This window comes from Bombyx mori, chromosome 22, assembly GCF_030269925.1.
Source record: "Bombyx mori chromosome 22, ASM3026992v2".
Taxonomy (NCBI): Eukaryota; Metazoa; Arthropoda; class Insecta; order Lepidoptera; family Bombycidae; genus Bombyx; species Bombyx mori.
Genome location: NC_085128.1, coordinates 11,041,523 through 11,062,077, shown reverse-complemented (window position 1 = coordinate 11,062,077; position 20,555 = coordinate 11,041,523). Strand labels below are relative to the sequence as shown.

Here is a 20,555-nt window from a genome sequence, read left to right as displayed (position 1 = left end):
GAAGATCAAAATCCGATAACCTATCTGCAAAGTAAACTAATAAAAGTGTTATCATTTAAACACAAATACCAATTAACAAAGAATAAATAGGTGATAACAAATCCTTCTGGATTATAGGATTAATGTAGACGTTGTTTGGAGATGAGGAAGAGAAGACAAAGGAAAGATATAAAAGATTCCATGTGTCGAATGGTCAGGTAATTGTTTGCCTGACTCGTAAAATCCAAATAGATAAACAGCTGCACATAGGTCTCTGGTTCTTATGGTACAAGCTATCGTAATTTATGGCCATATGACAGACAATCTTTGACGTGTCCCGACTATTTGTTTCTATACTATTGGTCCCGCGGTAGTCGAAATTCAACTATAATTAAATGAAATTATAAATTTGAACATTATTAAGCTTCTATTGCCAAAGACTATTATTTTACTTCACACTTATATATAATCACAGATTTCGCCAAGACTACATCATAGATAAATAATATTAAAGACGAACAATATTAATCTATTCTCAATTTAACTACAGACTTTAAACAATAAGTAAAGTTTGACAACAAACGAATCACTGTCATTATGTATGTTATATAAAAGATTAGGCTGTATGGTATGATACCTTTGCCTTTCCATTTGGAAAAATAAAACTACTACTACTAGAGTATGTATGCGCGTGTGTGTGTGTGTGCCAAATATATGGCAGTGTGTGTCATGTTACTTTTACTCATTTAATATATTTATTAGGAATAATTTAAAAAAATATTAGCATTCTGCACTCCTTCTCTATATTGTCTATAAATGTGGGATATTTCAAACTCCTCCGTCCGCGCATTTTCGTAAAATGGGATACAACGTTTTTGCTTCACGTAATGAGGAAACGACAAAGAAGAAGAAGAAGATTAATATATAGACATCTATGACGTACGTCATTACAACGTAATTCCTGGAATACTAAAAACTATATTAAATAAAGTAGAATTATCAAAACATTTTATATTACTTTATGAATGCGTCGACCACAAGGTCAAATTAATAGGTAACATTTGCGTAACGAATATGTTAGTTAGAATAAGGTACGATCAGACTAGTTGTTAGGATTTTCCTTATTCTAAATAATAAATCAAAACTATTATTTCTTTACGTTACGTGGCCTCTTAAAACGTAATGCATATATTGTATGACAATACAAGCTAAGTATGGACGTTTTCAAAAACATTTTTTTTTATTTTATATTAATTTGTTAATGGCAAATCGATAACAATTACTCGTCTCGCTATCAGAAATACTAGAATTTTATTATTGAGACTCCGATATAAATTAAAAGTAGCCATAGTTAAAAATACATGGATCAAGAGTCCATGGTATGAATTCAAGGAAAGCATTAGCACTCAATACATAGATGATGATGATATAATTAAAGAAAATATCTATTGGAAGTTCTTAATTTAAAATTTACTTATATATTTGTTACCTCTGAAGGCCGATGATGACGGCTGCTAATGAATGTCAATAATTCCAAATCTGAAACGCTGTCTGCCACTGGGAACTCTTTTAATTCTTCGATAACTCCGGTCCTGTGCTAGAACTGAGGAAATGCCATGGAGAAAAAATTATCCCAGGGTCATAGAGCGCGGGGCATAAAATAACTCTGGAAATAGCTTACTATAATCCCTACTTCGACTACAATAATTGGTTAACTTATAAATTATTCTCAGTAATAAGGGCCTCTTATTTACAATAACTCACCATCAGATAGACCATATGCTTAGTTCAGATGTGAGGTCGTCGACTTATCGTATAGTACTAGAAAAATAATGCAATTTAAAAAATATTAATATAATATTTCCATTTTTTCCTGCAAAACGACAAGAACATAAGAGTTAATATAAAACCCCAAAGACTTATTGATTAAGAGAGTGGAAATGCCAAGAGTATAGAACAATTCTCAGAATATTAATCAAGAAACGAGTAATAATCGAATTATCAATCGATTCTTTTGCGGCTGTAACTTAGAATTTAACTTAAAAATGTAGTTATGATGCTTTAACCGAGAAGTCTAACAAAACTAGGTCAGTTTTAAACTTTAACATATTACTAAGACCCTTCGCACATACCAGTGCACCTGTGATCAGTTAACTTTCATTGTTAAAAATAATATATTACATCATTCATTTCTACGTAAAAGAATGGGATAGCCGTTATTTGAACGAGAATGTAGCTTCGACTCATGCGTCTTGGTGTTTGGATAACCTAAAGACAACGAAGACGTTTAAAATCATCGCAAAAAAAATACGAAATTTACCACGTTAAGACTGATAATAAAACATGGTAATTGCGGCTACAAATTAACCAGATATAACCGTCTGTGTTTCCCGAATAACTAATACGAACAACCCTAATAGTTGTTTTTTTTTTTGCAATAACACTCAACTTGGATCTTTGCCTACTGTACTTTATGTAGTCAATAAATGATGCTTATATAAATACTCCGTGACGCCAAAACCGGTCAGTGTGAGTCTGACATTCGAGAGACGCAGGCCACAAACATGAAGACAATCATTTGTTGTGAGTTGTTTTAAAAATTTATTAAAAAATATAAATACATTAATCATTACAGCGACACGAATGACCTGTTTAATCGAATTCTCAAATGTTAGTGAAATTAAAATTATGGTCGGTGATCTTAACGCGTTAAATTGTTCATGAAATTCGTGTGTGTTTTTATTTATTTTATTACGAAGAGCTACGTATGACTTTGTATTGTAAGATTATCAATATGACCATGACCCTTTAGAAAACATTGAAGACCGGTTCGTATCACGTGACTTACTGAATGATGTCTTGTTGTTATCTTGATCTGCACTTTTGACAATAACAACAGACTAAATAAATAAATTAAAAAAAGAAATTGGGTATTGTAATATTGAGAAAGTCCGTTTAATTTTAGTGTAAATATAAAATTTTGTCTATTAAAACTCCTTTGTCACTAATTGGGCAATATTAAGAATACTCGGAAATCATTAAAAAGTCATTATTAAATTATTATTTTTTTGACTTCGGTTCTAGAATATTCTGTTCTACTTTTCGAAATGCAAGTGACACATCAATGAGGAAAATCAACTAATTCGTACTGAATAATGTTTATATTATAAATTTGAAAGATGGTGAGAATTGATGGATGTTTTCTTACTATTGTACGCTAAAACAATCGGTTAGTAGTATATGGAGCATAGAATAACAAAACCGGTCCTTTATCCCGGAAAATACAGTCTCTTTCATTCTTTAAAAAAATTAAATTTAACGTGAAACCACTGGTCAAGTTTTATTAATTAATATGACAATTTAATTATGAAAAAAGCAATATCTATATGTCAATAATATGAAACTCTACAAAAATATATCTTAAACTTTAAAAATACATATTCACATTTATATTAAAATAACGATACGATAACAGAATTATTTACACCTGCAATTATCGTATTGTATCTAAAGCTTATCGATAAAATAATCCGTCAATGCAATTGTTTTGGTTTAAATTGAAAATATTAAAAAGTAAACATAAACAAATCGGGTTTCCACATTAGGAGTGGAAGTTAGTATTTGGTGAATCTTTAGGGCTATGTACCACTGGCTTACCTATCTAGGTATTTCCATTGCGTCTCTGAGCAATCATTTCTTGAGTTTGAGGTATAGCATATTCTTTATTCTAAATGCAATTGAAATCTTGTATTCATATTTCAAGGTAGACCGCGTCATATCCGTAGTGATGTTGATTATTTTATTTATTCATTTATAGAGAACCACAACGTTACACAGCAGCAAAATATTTAGCAAATAGCACATATCCTATTCAAAAATAAATACTAATACAATTACAGATACTAACAGCATGCAGTAGTGAAAAAAGTGTTCTTTTTTAGATTCTATATATATTATACGGGTCTAATTACTTTATATTTGCTATAACATTACTTATATTTAACATCAATTACACTTCCATCAAATTAAATTTCAGGCATCTCGCAAAAATTTCTGAAGTTTCTGACTTGAACTAAAATACTATTATCCCGAAGTTCAGCTATGAGCACTTAGAAAAACTTATGTTTATGCTAAATTTAACGAAAAAAAAAAGAAATAACAATTTTCAATTTTAAATTACCATGAAATCATCACATTCTATAAATTTTCAGCTAAGCGACAATTAAGTATATTTAGGGCCAAAAATAAATATTTAAAACCTTCAACAGTATCACTTCAAATAATCATATTATGAACACATGACATAGCAATTTAAATGGAATAGGTTATTAAAAGAAAATTCGAGTACTTATAATTGTAGTGACTGTTTGTGAATATGACGGCAAAATTTAAGAACCACTTAAAATAACAAAATTATAAAAACTTCCAGAATTCCTGCAAAGAAGTGTAGGCACGCGAGTATGCCTTTTCATTTGCGAATGAAGTGTTTACAGTAAGCGTATAATTGAATGTAAAGTTATTAAAAAAGAATACAAATAGACGATGACCATTCATTAGCTTTTTGTAGGTAATTTTTTCAACTTCGGCTTGCCAACTTATGTTTTCATGTATGTGTTGAGTTCATCGATAGCTATTTACATTTAATTCACTTCTGGTAATTACATTGTAAAATATGTTAATACATAGTTGATTAAATAGTTTACAGGCTCCCAGAAATATCTACGAGAAACAAACGCTCGTTGGAAATTTTTTCATTTCATTATTCTTTTCTCATAAAAACACTTAAACGTAAACAATATAGATATAAAGCATTATCAAATACATATGACCTACCTACCATCCTTATCTCTCGGCTAAATATAAATCAAACTTCGGTATTAATTGAAGTGAATCGTTATCGACTCTATGTTAATACAGTTTACCTTCTTACACATTGGTGATCTTAGTACGTGACGATACAAATAACAAACAATAAAACAATGAGTAAAGTGGGTTTTCCTTTTGCATTCAATGTTAATGGACCGGTTTTCCGCTTACATAGGTCTTCGGTGTCAGTCTATAATATTCTCGTATTTGTTTATATAATAATATATAAATCTACAGTGGTTTTTACGGATGTTCCTTCATAACTACTGAACCATGAATTCGATTGAATTGAAACTTGGTATCCATGTAGAAAATACATGTACTTAATGGATAGGCTAATACTTATATGAGTGTTGGACTCCTTACACTAGTTGCGGGGGCGTGAATGATGAGAATCTTTGTAGGGGTGAGAAATAATAATGTTTATTTTAAATGTCCAGCGAAGCGGGCGGGTACAGCTAATTTGTTTATAAAAACGTTTTACCCAGAAATATCGTTCATGACCTAATACGTACATTACTCGATAAAATCGCATCTGGTGATATAACACTACTTTTTTTTTTTAAATAAATACGTACCTAAGACGGGTTCACAGATATTAAGGATCAGAAAGTTGTATTTAAAACCTTGTAAAAATCTTTGAAAAAAAAAAACCCTGAGAACCTATAAAAAAATTCTTATATAGAAAAGAGGCGCTCTGTACAGACAGACAGCTAATTTATTAAATTCTCGTATGCCGAAGTCAGCAAAAAACAAGTTTACTCCGTAAAATTGTTCACCCATAAGCGGACGAATGCCACAAGAAAAACCTGTTTTGTAATATAACTTTATGTTTAATATATTTAATGTTATTTGTGAGCATGCAGGCACAAGAGCAACTAAATACCCGCATATGTCTACCGATAAACTGTTGTTTAGCCTTTAAATTTTGTAGGAAAGCTTAGGTCATAAATACGACTTAGAAATTGATTATCGTAGTCTATCGGAACTATAGATTAAAGGCAATAAGGGCTAATACCACTTCAAACGGAAACGCTGATTCACTTTATATTACAAATAATGGGAGTGAGTCATAAACTCGTGCGATAGTACATAAACGTAAACTATGTTTTATTTGATGTAATCAAATACTGTAGGGGACGGTAAGCAAGTAATTAAAGCTCCCTAAAAAACTGAAATAACCGCTAATAAAAAATAAGGCGTAATTATTACCGTTGAATATCATCAATCATTTAAGGTCAGTGGCAGAGCAATGTACCTATACCTATTCGATGAAAAATTGTTTATTAAATGCACTTATCATTAACGTTAATAAATCACATTATCATCAACAGTTTTGTAAATTTATTATATATTCAATAAGAATAGTATTGCTCTGTAATTAAAGAAATGCGCAGCATTATAAATAGGTTAAGGTATCCTTGACTGTGTGATCGCCTGCGAATTTATTACATCTTACTTGAAACCATATTAAGTAGATATTCTGGGATAAAACACCGAGACACTAACCTTACTAGACAAATCTTAAGAATTTTATTTCGTTTTAAAACATAGACATCTCCTATTTAAATTCCCCTCATATTTACATAAATAAACTACATATAAATAATGTATCTGCCTGAAATGCAAAGGTTTTCTATCAAGAATTTCATTCGTTCAATGCAAACTAAAAATAATACGATAGATTTTTAGCTTAATTTAGCACGTTTAAGACCTTTAGTAGCCGTCTTCTGACGAATACATAACAGAGCAAAAACGTGCTGGCAGTAATAAATAAGTCAAGAAAATAGCAGAACTACCTATGAGGAGATTTGAGAGAGAAGAGAGATATTGATACAAATGTAATTAATTATACCGTCAAGCTATCGTCATTATCATCAATTATAGCGTCAATTATATCAGTAGATATGTATGGACATAAAAACATTTTAAAAAAGGTCCATGAACCGCAACATATTATGATCACGTGAAGAATACTTTTGTATTTGGTACCGCAATAGCACAAATCTCGAAATGAGTGATGAGAAACATACTTATTCTGTGTAAAAGCTTGCCATCGTCAGAGGCCAAATAGAAAGGAAGAGACCTTGTCGACTGATTAGCCCCAGGTCCGAAACTTTTGCAATGCTTCAAAATGCTAGAGATGACAACGGTGGTGAAAATTGTGGAGTAAGAGAAGATCCGCTATGTCCATCGATGCAAGCACAATCACTCTGCCCAAAGTAAGCGGCTTAACAGAAGACCGCATTCTCTGAGAAGCTCAGATTAGACGCATCTCGTGACTGGATCTTGGAAAATTTGGATATATCCATCTGACACAAAATCGTTAATCGATTGATTTGTTGTTTCATAACAATAAAAAGTCAACGAAAATGAAGCAGGCAAGAAGTGCAAGGAACACATTGATATTAAAACTTTTTTATTTATTTTGATGGACTATTTAATGTTTGTACCTTAACAATATCAAAACAGTATCAACATCGAATAGTTTATTACCAAACATTAACCAGTTTTAATGCTCTAAGTAAACGATGGCATTTGTGGGTTTCTGCTACACGCTCACTTAACGATTACAATTAGGAACTTGTTTTCTGATCAGGCCCAGTGAAACTTGGACGCGTCTTTACAGCCCCGACTTAGTACAATCTATATTACTTATTCTCAAATAAATAGAACAATTTGCATACTCGTAAATCGCACTTATCCACTACACCTTAAGAGGCCGTCAAAGACCCTTTTTCTATGAAAATAGTTCACTAGACTCCATACAATACACATAATAATGAAGTGAAACTTTATTTTATTGCAGTGTTTACTATCGCCATCGCGGCAATGGCAGCCGTCACAAATCTCTCTAATGTGCTCAAAAATGGAAACGATAACTTCACAGCCAGAATGTTTACCGTAAGTATATTGAGCATTACAGAGAACGAATTTACTATTGTCTTCGATTTTAACGTAGATAGTATAAAAACTGTTTTTTTTTTAACATTTTAATTTAGCAATTCAAAGTTTTTACTTTAAAAATAATTTTATGTGTATACAAACAAGGGCGTACACAATTGAGATAATGATATAACATCGTGGAAATCAAGTCGATCTTAAAAAAGTTTACTGTTCAATTTAGCTTAAAGTCAGATTTGTAAACCGCCTTCAATATTGTGATCCGCTATTATGTGCTGTTGTATTTCACAACTAAAAGCCGCATGTCCGAGAGTGGATCAGGATTTGTTTACAGTTGGAAGTCAAATATGTATTACATTAACTTAGATGCAGGTTGCGCAGATCAATCTTTGTGGCGAATCTTAGAAAAGGCCCACGTTCCGTAGTGGACATAATATGTGGGCTGATGATGATAAATAAGACTAAATGTACTGAAATAACTTATATACATTTATACTTATATACATTTTAATGAAAATCACTTTTCGGTTCTTTCAGGAAGTAGTGAAAAATAATCCAGGGAAAAGCGTTGTCCTCTCGGCATTTTCGGTGCTGCCTCCTCTCGCTCAGTTAGCTTTAGCTTCTGATGGTGAAACCCATGAAGAGCTTTTGAAAGCTATCGGCTTCCCTGACGACGATGCTGTAAGTATCACGTACAAGTCATTATACCACTCAACAAGCCCCTAAACAGTGGCTATTCGGCTAGCAGACACTACAGATTTACTGAATTATTACACAAACTTATGATATATTCGATAACAGAGAAACACCTTCACCCCATTCTACTTTTGTGTAGCACAAACAAACACTCAGATACTGTTATGACGCCCACAATGAGTGTATTGTATACATATATGCATTATTAACTGTTAATTCATTTTATATTTGTTAAATATTCTTTTTTAATTTTTTTTTCATTTTAATAGTGAAATCCCGAAATTCATTAGTTAGTTTTTTGTGTGTTGCTTTAGTCGTTGTTTTAGGTGACTTATGTCGATTTTTTGCTACAGTCTCTAAATAACAGGACATAAAAATATTATTTAACTCACAATAGTTCGTCCTCATTATTACGAAACTCTTTATTGTGCAATTTTCGACACGCACTTTCCCGGTCACTTCACTTAATAATTATCACTTAATAGAAGTTCGTGATCTCGTCTACTCATTAGAATCAAAAATTCATAAAAAATGCTACGTAATCAATGTTGAATTTACTCTAAGGATACTAGGTTCTAGTGCTCAGAGCATGTTTACTAAAAATTTTAGTGTGAACAAAAAAAATCATCAGACTTATGATTTTTTTTTTATTGCTTAGATGGGTGGACGAGCTCACAGCCCACCTGATGTTAAGTGGTTACTGGAGCCCATAGACATCTACAACGTAAATGCGCCACCCACCTTGAGATATAAGTTCTAAGGTCTCAGTATAGTTACAACGGCTGCCCCGCCCTTCAAACCGAAACGCATTACTGCTTCACGGCAGAAATAGGTGGGGTGGTGGTACCTACCCGTGCGGACTCACCAGAGGTCCTACCACCAGTGAAAAAAGCTTTGAAAAATATAATAGCGTTGAAGATATAAATAACCTAATCTCGCAATCTTATCTCGTGCGTGTGTGTTTGAATAGCATGTTTAAAAAAACTGAAAGGTTGAAAAGTTTATAATACTTAAAATTATTATTAATACTTAAAATAACTTATTCAACGTTCTCATTTGGTCTAAAGTTCTTTTTTATCCTGTAACTGTAATTAATGTAGTGTGTAATTAGGGCAATATGGTTTTTATTTCACACAATATAAAACTATTTTAAATCTGTATCTAGTGTATTCATTAATAAATACACATTAATGTCTATAACAGATCAAAAGGGCAGCTGTATTTCAATGATATAAGCATCCATATTCATTATGACATTGTTTTATTACGCATTACGCTTATTATACCGTGGCGCTTAATTAAAATTTCAAGGTCTCCGGAAAAAAGTTCAATCCATGCTTGGGTTTGATTCCAAGATATCATTGGAAATATTTCCATTGTATACTGCACAGACTACATCTTATTTAATACAAAGTCAACTGAAGGTCAAAAGTCAATAAATAACGAAAGTAAAAATTAATTAAAACGATATTAAATTATTTTAGATTAATCTAAAATTTTAAATATTTTAGATTAATCTAAAATTTTAAATATTTTAGATTAATCTAAAATAATTTAATTTAAAAAGATTAATCTAAAATTTTATATTTTATATTAAATATTTTAACTTTTCGTGCATTTGAAACTTTGTGACATCACCGATCATGCACGTCTACAGTTTTTTTTTTTTTTTAAATAGTTGATGATATACTTACCGAATGAAAAATAGTTTTTTGTTTTATTAATTGCTTAGATCGATAAACGATCAGTACATCAACAAAATGAATTCCGCCACTCACCTTATAACAAGTTGAAGTCTAAATTGTAGAAGATAGTCGTCGGTAATTGGCCGTTAATAAAAAATGACTGATGGTAGGACCTCTTGTGAGTCTGCATGGGTAGGTACCACACCACCCTGCCTATTTCTGCCGTGAAACAGTAATGCGTTTCGGTTTGAAGGGTGGGGCAGCCGTTGTAACTATACTTGAGACCTTAGAACTTATATCTCAAGGTGGGCGGCGCATTTACGTTGTAGATGTCTATGGGCTCCAGTAACCACTTAACACCAGGTGGGCTGTGAGCTTGTCGACCCATCTAGACATTAAAAAATAAATAAATAAAATATACAATCTACCTTTTTTTCAAAGGAGATTCCCAGTACCCTCTATTCTAAAATTGCACAATAAAGAGTTCCGTAATAATGACGAAGAACTATTGTGAGTTAAATAATATTTTTATGTCCTGTTATTTTATTTAGACAGCAAAAAAATCTTCATAAATCAGGTAAACCAACGGCTAAAGCAAGTACACAGAAAAAACGAACTACTGAATTATATGTATAAGTATAGTTTTCCATAACGTTTAAAAAATACCCCTCACTGTTTCGTTCCAAGATTTTATATTGCCTTGTAGTAACAATCACAATTAATTTTGTTGCTTGCATATAGATACGAACAGAATTCGCGAGTAAAAGCCGTGATCTTCGATCAATTAAAGGCGTTGAGCTTAAAATGGCGAATAAAGTATACGTTCATGATGGTGGAAAACTAGACGAGAATTTTGCAGTCGTTTCCAGGGACGTCTTCAATTCGGACGTCCAAAACATTGATTTCTCGAAGAATACAGTCGCAGCTAAGTCTATTAACGATTGGGTAAGTTGAGAGATTCATATACATTTATTTAAAATACTTATCTTGTCCTCAGAGAATGTTCTGTCATTAATAAATATATACGGGTACTAGCGACCCGCCCTCGCTTCGCTTCGGAAACTGTAATTTATTATTGATTTCTCCACTATTTAATGGTTGTTATTATACATATAAACCTTCCTCTTCAATCACTCTATCTATTAAAAAACCGCATCAAAACCCGTTGCGTAGTTTTAAAGATTTAAGTATACATAGGGACAGATATAGGGACAGAGAAAGTGACTTTGTTTTATACGTAGTGATGAAACCCATTCTTGTTCACTACTTCCCCAACGCTCACTCGTAACAATAAAGTACTCCGTTTCATATACTGTATATTGTGTAGTATATCGTATGCCAAATAAATAATCAACTTTTAAACAATATCGTCATGTCGACTTCGTCTTTTGTTTTCATTTTTTTATTGCTTTGTCTTGTATAATCGCTAAAAATCTTTACAATTTTGGGGTTTCCGGAAGACCAAAGTAATGTCAGACAGACATGCATTCTTGGAACTGCAACTAGGTACCGCTAAATCTCAATGCATTTTCTAGGTAGAAGAAAATACCAATAACCGCATTAAGGATTTAGTTAATCCGGACTCGCTCAGCTCAGCCACAGCGGCTGTTCTCGTCAACGCCATCTATTTCAAGGTTTGTACCTCAATACAATAGTTTTACTTGCAAATAATTGGTAATAATGGTAGCTATTAATATTATACTTTTTTTTTGCTTTAATCTGCGTGTATTTTAATTTTAAATAACTTCATTTCACATGATACTGAAAAGTGAAAATAATTCTGTTAATCAACGTATGGGATTACATTTTAATGGACCATTTTCGAACAAAGGAAATTTCAGATTACAAATATTTTCGCTGACGGAGAGCTCGATGTTGTTTCAGTGATCGTAGTCAGGATATTAGGCCGAATAGTAAAATTATTGTATTGTCATCCATACACAAAGTTTTAACTTATTCGGACATTTTAATGCTGGTAAAAATTACGTTGAAAAGTTTAATTACCTAGATAGATATAATTCAAGCTAATAAAAGCATTTAAAAGTAGTGGTGCTTATATATTTCGTACTATTCGGACTACCTCGCACTCGAGAAAGAAATTTTTGAACCCCAATGCATTATTTATTTTTTAATAATTTTTTTGTTACATCCAGGGAGCATGGAGTTCTAAATTTGACGAGCGACTGACCAGTGACCGTGACTTCTACGTGAGCAAAGACAAAACAATCAAAGTACCCATGATGTATAAACGCGGCGATTATAAATATGGAGAGAGCGCAGCACTTAATGCCCAAGTAAATATATTAAATTGAAATTTTAGTAATAAGAAGTTAATCCATGCTAAACTTCCAACTACACTTAGATTCTTATTGCTACAGCCCCGTTTCCCCTATAGTCGTGGCTTTGTTGCTAAATCACAGACATAATATAACAGACTCAGTTCCCGGAAACCATGCAACCGATTTATAAAAGTTAATTACAGCAAAATATAATAGTGATGCGTATTTCTTAACGAATTTTTAAGAATAAGTTCACAATTTCTTTCAGCTAATTGAAATACCTTACAAGGGCGATCAATCGTCGCTGATCGTAGTGTTACCAAAAGACAAGGATGGCATTACACAACTTCAAGAAGCACTAAAAGACCCTAAGACGTTGGAAACGGCTCAGCAAAGCATGTATAGCACCGAAGTCGATTTGTATCTTCCCAAATTCAAAATTGAAACGGAGACGAATCTCAAAGATGTTTTAAGCAATGTAAGTTTCATATATAAATAATAATAAGTAATGTATGAAAAATAACAGAAAGTAAAAATGCATAACGTGCAAAATGAGTCTGAAAGTAGATTGCACTGTGTATAGGTTGTATTGAAATCACTATTAAAAGGATATTTGGTAATATAATGGATACCCAACACAAAAACTCTAAAAGAATCGCTTACATAGAATCGCTTATAGTACAATTAAGACTTTATCTGATAGATTGGGATTAGGATAGATTGGGAGCATTTATTTAAATTTAAATCTACCTGGATTTTAGTAAACATTTATCATAAGGCTAGCCGTGAGATCATTAGAAAAACAAAATTGCCAAAAAATACCTATTTCCTTATTATCTATAATAAATGTTATTTGAACTGAATTCTTCATGCATCTTTTCGTAGATGAACGTTAATAAAATATTCAATAACGATGCTCAAATTACGCGCCTTCTAAAAGGAGAAAGCCTTTCTGTAAGTGAGGCTATTCAAAAAGCGTTCATTGAAATCAACGAGGAAGGCGCTGAAGCTGCTGCAGCTAACGGTAAGCCACCCATTAAATAAAAAACTAAACTCATATACATACCTATTCTACCACAACGCAACACTACGTTATGCAAATGAAACCATGAGCTAATTTCTAAAAATGTACAACCTTTGCGCCAAGACACGTTACGGACAAGATCAGATTCTCAATAAACAGCACGATTATCATTTTGCAGCAATTTTGGCAAAATTTTATTGAGGCTTCGACCTCATGTATCAACACGATGTTTATAATTAAACTAGCAAACACAGCTCCATATAGCTCTTTTTCCAGTTTCTCAAATAAAATAACTAATAAAAGAGCCAAACAAATGTACTTTACCGAGTTCAGTGATGTTGATTGGAAGAGGCCTATGTATAGCAGTGGATGACTATGACTGATGATGATGATGATGAAATATGGTTTTTTTGGTTGTACAAACGCGGAACTTCGATCCAATGTCTCAATTAGAATAAAAACTCCATTAACAGTTTTGATTTGGAGAGTTTTCATCTGCTTTGTTATTGTTCTTATTGGTCAGTCCTAATTCAGTAAGATTCTAACGAAAGTGGAAAAGGATTTAAAGAAGACTTGAGCTGTATCTATTTTGCATCTTATCTTATCATCTTACCTATCATTTTATCTTCTGTCTACATGGTGAAAAAATCTAGTTTTTCGAACTTGAATTTATTACAAAAGTTTATTTATCCTGTATTCAATGTTCAAATTTAGGTGTTTAAAAACTTTAGCCTTAGCAGTGCACGTTCTATTCGATGCATATTTATTTTCTACAATTCTCACCATGATTTCTTGCTTTGCCAATTAAACGGCTGGCAAGCATTCCTATTAGCGATTTAATTAAATAATATACCTAGTCGATATTCATACGTTGAAAACTCCCGACAAAGATCAAGATGATTTTATGCTACCCTCCGATTAACACTCTTTTCTTGCAATCGCAAACGACAAAAGAGCTATGTTTCATACAGCGAAAGATGTATTAAATAAAACTCAATTTTCGCAAAAAAATCATATGAACTATGTTAGAGTAAATAATTTTCAATATTACAGCTTTTACAATGACGAGATCATCAAAGGTTTATGTACGACCGCCAATCGTTTTCAATGCAAACAAACCGTTTTACTATGCCCTTCAAGTTGATGGTGTTATTATGTTTAACGGAATCTTTATAAATTAGGTACAAAATATAGTTTATAAACATTAATATGCATGCAACATATTAAAATACTAAACGCGCAATTTTGGTATGATGTCAAACTTATAGAACCAAATTCTCATTAAGAACTAAACTGCCTGGATTTACATATAACGGTGTCAAACTGAATTAATTATTATTGTTCACTCCATACAAACAGTCTTACATAAAATTCATTCATTTTAGTAATACTGAACAATGGAGTTTTTTTAATTTTGTATTGAAGTAGTATTTACTAACTACGATTTACTTTTGTATTTACTTTTTTATTTATTAAATAAAAATGAATACTATTGGTTTTTTTTCGTTTGTTTCTGTACCCGCGATCTACGCATTCACAACAAAAATTACAATATAGCGGAAGATAGCTCAGAATACTGGACAGTCTATAGGATCCGAGAATATAAAATAATAGAACATGAATTAATGAATATGAATTTGAGGAACTTGAATTTATTATAAGCAACAGAACTCTTTGCTTTATATATTTAAATAAAACTTAAATCAGACTTCATAGTTAAATATTTACAAATTATCATTAACTACACTTTGTTCCTAATAGTATCTGCTTTTTATCAACTATAACGTCGACTTTCCTTACTTTTCATTTTAGAACATAATATTTCACTAGGACCTACCGAAATTTTTGTTATTTGAAATTTTGTTCCGACATTTTTGTTAAGGTTTCTACGTAATTATGAGAATAAGTCGATCCTAATGAAAGGTAATTAAAACTTCACTAACAACTTAAAAATTAAATAATCACGCATTCACATTATTTTCCAGCCTTCGCCGTAGTATTTATGAGTGCAGCTGTAAGTCAGCCGCTTGTATTCAAAGCGAACCATCCCTTCGTATTCTTCCTAAAAGGAGACGGTGTCACTCTTTTTAACGGAGTTTTCCACCCTTAGGTACAATTCATAAACATTACAACATATATATGCGAAGCTTACATCATATGTTATATATTAACCAACTAAACTGCAAGTGCATGAAAACTGCTTCCATGTAAACTGTACGTTTTCACTGTACTGTACAAGAGATACAACATTTCAGTTTCAATACAAATCGGCCGCCTTAATTCGACACCAATCATCCTGTCGTTTACTTCGTAAAGGAAGAAAATATCAATTTAGTTAACGGAGACTTCAGCTCTTAGGCTCTCGCGTGGCTACTGATGTAAATTTAATTAGAACAAAACTCTAAATTTTTTGTATAATCACTTAAAACTAATGCAAGAATATTTTTTTTCACTTTTAATTGTTTATTTAAAACGGCCCGACATAAAAACTTTTTGCGAGATAAGAATATTTTTTTTGTTACTCGTGTCAGATCACGCCTGGAGCCCTTTATTACCATTTCTTTTACTAATTCACCTAACTATTGTACAGTTTTTACCAAAATCATAATGCTATCGCAATTTCCGAGGTCGGGTCGATGCAAACTAGTAAAGGCAGCTTAAAGAGCTAAATCGTCACTATTATTTTTTTATTCATTCGTATTAATCAAAAATATCAGTTGCATCTGAACAAAAATCGAATTTGACCAATAACCTGAACATCGCAATGAAATGAATGCCCTTTTAAAAATACTCAATTAAAACAAACCCTCAAAAGTATACAGCCGAAAAATGAAAAAAATACATTTCCTTAAAAACTCAATATTTTCGAAACCTTACTACGAAACTATGTTTATTTACTTCCAATAGTACTTTGGAATTATTTAAAGTAAAAAATTTATATCTTAATTGTAATTTTAATTAACCAGTCATATTGTTTTGCTTTTGACATCAAATATTTGATCGCAGTTGAACCCTCTATATTCGACGCCAACCATAATTTCGTTTTCTTTTTAAAGGGAGAAGGCTTCACTTTATTTACCGGAGTCTTTCATTCTTAGGTATATTAAATGACCATTAGCAGGATTTAATTTGTGTGTAGACACTGCCACAAGTTTGATGACCACAAAATAAACTAATCGGACATAATAAACATTGTGTGTTTGCCAACTAATAAATAAAAGTAGTTTAATATGTGTACGTTCACTCTTAATTCGTTTATGTTGGATAATCCACTGGTTTCTCAAGACTTTTGCCATCCCTTATGCATTGCATATTGCTAACGAGTATTGAACACGTACACTGTATTTATGGTATATCATAATTCGAATTCCACATTTCATAAAACTGTAATAGAAATATAGATCAACGTCATGGCAGATCAACTTTATTCTTCAAGTGGTTTTTCTTTTTTTTCACAACTGAAATTGCCAGAGCCATTAGTCACGTCCATTTCCTTGAATTGTGTGATTTATTTATTTTTTATTATTTTTATATTGATCAAATAAGATTAAAGAGATCTATTTTTATGAAAATCTGGACAGAGTTACGTGTGTCGAAACGCAAATCTCTTATCCTGCAGACCGCGGATCGGCAAACAGTCGCCGTCGTCCTTAACATGTCATTTCGGATCCTCTCAGTTCTCTAAAACTGCCCCCCCCCCCCTCCCTCAAACTGAACCCCTCAATATCAATTTTTAACACTCTAAGATTTTATTAGAGCATTACATTAATAACTAAACCGTAATTGTAAATAACCAGTTATATTGTTTTCCAGTATTCAACGTAGAATCATTGAGTGCCGTTATAAGTGAGCCAACTGTATTCGACGCGAACCATCCCTTCGTATTCTTCCTAACGGGAGAAGGTGTCAATTTATTTAACGGAATTTTCTTTTCTTAGGTACATTCAATAACCATACAATATCATGCGTGCATTAAAATACATAATATGCTAAGTGTTAGATTAACCATTATAACAGAACTTTACTAAACTAATTCGTCATGGCATAAAATATTCTTTCTATAAGCGGCTAATTTAGATAATAATTTGTTATTAAGTATAGTTATTTTCCGTCGTTTTCCATATTAACAGAATAGTGGCTTCTAAACTGGTCAGGGATCAAGCTTTCTGTCTTCTAACAAGCATAGATTATGTAAAACGAAGTGAGTTTGCTAGTGTTGATTTACCAGTTCGGCGTATTGTACTTGTTATCGACAGGAGTGTTAATGGCCAGCTCGTATCCCGTTAATCAATAAAATCCTTCGATAAACGGTTACCGGCTTGTGTGTGACTCAAATAATAAATATTTCAGAAATACGCTTCGGACTCAGGGCCGGATTTGACTCGGGTGAAGTGTTCTACGCCGATCGCCCATTTTTCTTTGCAATGATATGTAGAAAAGTCATTATATACGAAGGGATATTCAAGCCGACGTAATTAAACTCGTTAATGTTGTGAAGTGTAACGTATCCATTTGTATGTTGAATGCACCACTCGGGTTGAGGCTAGGCTCCTAACGATGCCGGCGGTTGATGAAACTTCTTCTAATTCATTAATGACGATAATAGGCGATTAAAAAAGGTAATAACTGTTTGATATAAGCAATACCTTATAAATACGATTTGCACTGTATTGCGTATTCATGAATTACACAATAATTCCGAAGAATGAAACTTATCTAACCGGTTATAATTTTTTTAACTCTTATTTAAACGGGATCTCACCAGGATTTTCATATTTTTGAGTTACGAACATTGTTGTATGTTGCAAGCGCCATTCACGGTTGGAATAACTAGACCCAGTCCGCCTTGGCACTTTCGATAGCACAGAAATATCTAGAACTTATTAGATGTAAAAATCGTGGTAAGACGACCTTAGATAATAACGTGCATAGCATAGATAGCCTAAAAAAATTAAAATTTTATTCGAAGCATATATCTAACAGAAGAACTTTCATGTGAACTGCATCTACGTTTACCGGTGGTGGATGATCTAATACACAATTCTAATCTTGAAAAGAACTTAGAAATTATTATTTAAAATGTATTGTAAACTTTGTTCATAATATCATTATGCGGTTGTAGTATTTACCTGAAACATCATTGTAAATACTAACAATTCACATTAAAACATTTCATATTTAACGGTCCGCTTCGCTTTTTGGTACTAACAATATTTGAACATCCCGGTGTACACGGTTCTAACTTTTCTTTTGTTTGTCGAAATTTGAAAATGTTTTAAAGTAAAGTTTTTTTATTTTAAATATGTGAACTAGTATTATTCTTTGATCAGTTAATTATCTCAATTAAATTATATTTTGGTTAAAAAAAATTTTCTCCCTTTTGATGAATTTTTAAACATTCCCCCGCTTCATAATTAGATGTGTAAATGCAAAATTTAATTCTTCTTTAATTTTTTTAGATATTAATTATTTCAACAACAATAATACAGCGGATCACAAGGTTTTTATAGAAGACCCAATACAAGTATTTGATTCAATAAATAGATTCTTATTATTATTTTCTTGTTTTATTTCACGCAAAACTTAGCTCACAATGTGGGGTAGGCAGGTATAAACTGGTAACCGTAATTAAAACTACTATTACGATTGTAACTATCTCTCATTTTATAATTTTTTATTTTATTTTTGCCGCTACAAACACTTTAGTTTTCGTAGCCATGACTGTCAATCGTGATTAAATCGTAAAATTAGTTTTAATTGTACCTACAATTCGCGAAAAACTTGGAAAATACGATGCTGCTGCTATGTTGACATCCGTGGTATTTTTTCCCTACCTATCCACTGGCAACCTAGGGGACTATTCCAGCTACGCCCACAGACACGTGGTCTGATACCACACCTTTCTTATTACACTCGAAGGCAGAACGAGGTTCGCCTAATGATGAACGGTCACCGCCCGCGTTGTACATTTAGTACAGTGGTGTAACAGAGATTACTAAAAAAATTCAGCTAACAGCTCTGCTCTCCTGCTACACTGGTGTGAGCTATGATATCCAGCTGGAATGTGAGCCCAGCACAAGTGAGACCGATAGACATCCGTGAGGGCTCACAAGACGACCAACCACCAGTAACAAAATATAAAAAGATAAAAACAAAATATAGTAATCGTATAAAATGTCAGTTAATTTTTTTTCGTTGTTTTTTTGTTGCTTAAATGGGAGCACGAGCTCGCAGCCCACCTGGTGTTAAGTGGTTACTCGAGCCCATAGACGTCTACAACGTAAATGCGCCACCTATATTGAGATATAAGTTCTAAGGTCTCAGTGTAGTTATAACGGCTACCTTACGCTTCAAACCGAAACTAATTAGTGCTTCACGGCAGAAATAGGCAGGGTGGTGGTACTTACCCGTGCGGTAACTTACAAGTGGTGGTACTTACAAGAGCTCCTACCACCAGTAAGTTTGTGATAAAAGTGAAGCAGCACTTCCAGGTATATCTAAAGATACAACGAACACGCATAGATTTGACGAGCGACTTCTGTAAAGAATGAAAAGTACAAAATAATATAAAATGTAAAGGAAACAATGCATAGAATGTACGTCGTAGACAAATTACGCGCGCATTATTATGGTGCTTCCGTTCCGGCTATTGTGTGGCTATAGTGAATTGACTGGTAAGGTGCCTCTGCCTAGTTTCGTTCGCTGGAAGGCGTTTTCCGACCGCTTACAACATTACTCGAGTAATTTGTTAAGAAACACCGACTTACTGTCTGATAGACAACGCTTTTGTGCCCTAATGAATACTGTCAGACGAACAAACGTTACAAACACGCTAAGACTAATGTGGGCCACCTTTCACCCTTGTTATCTCTGTGACCTTACCTTTTGTTTGCATTTGGCTTTCATGATTTACCTTCTAAGTTAAATTAATCGTGTTTTAGTTTAAGACAGATGCAGAGCTTTGAATACATTTACAATCTCGTACATAAAGATGCAAAGTATTTAAGTACACAAATAGTATTAAAAAATTCATTATACGTCAGGTATTAAAGTGATTTAAAGAAAAAAAAACGTGTGGCACTCGATGAATAGCGTTTTTTATCAACTTATGCAATTATAATT

At 32.6% G+C, this 20,555-nt stretch overlaps 1 protein-coding gene across 8 annotated transcripts; it reads left to right on the top strand.

Moving 5' to 3' along the window:
• The first annotated feature begins 2,095 nt into the window (after positions 1-2,095).
• Positions 2,096-18,990, top strand: serpin-1 (antitrypsin). 8 transcript variants are annotated; one of them, XM_012691478.4, is made up of 10 exons: positions 2,096-2,562; positions 7,655-7,749; positions 8,287-8,430; positions 10,872-11,075; positions 11,666-11,764; positions 12,284-12,424; positions 12,678-12,887; positions 13,295-13,433; positions 17,784-17,932; positions 18,893-18,990. In XM_012691478.4, exons 1-9 carry the CDS (start codon positions 2,544-2,546, stop codon positions 17,906-17,908), a joined length of 1,176 nt encoding a protein of 391 aa, XP_012546932.2. In that variant the 5' UTR covers positions 2,096-2,543; the 3' UTR covers positions 17,909-17,932; positions 18,893-18,990.
• Positions 18,991-20,555: the final 1,565 nt, after the last annotated feature.

Coding starts and splice junctions, on each gene's coding strand:
- serpin-1 (XM_062674831.1), top strand. Junction 8,431..10,871: donor GCTTCCCTGACGACGATGCT/GTAAGTATCACG, acceptor GCTTGCATATAG/ATACGAACAGAATTCGCGAG. Junction 12,888..13,294: donor TCAAAGATGTTTTAAGCAAT/GTAAGTTTCATA, acceptor ATCTTTTCGTAG/ATGAACGTTAATAAAATATT.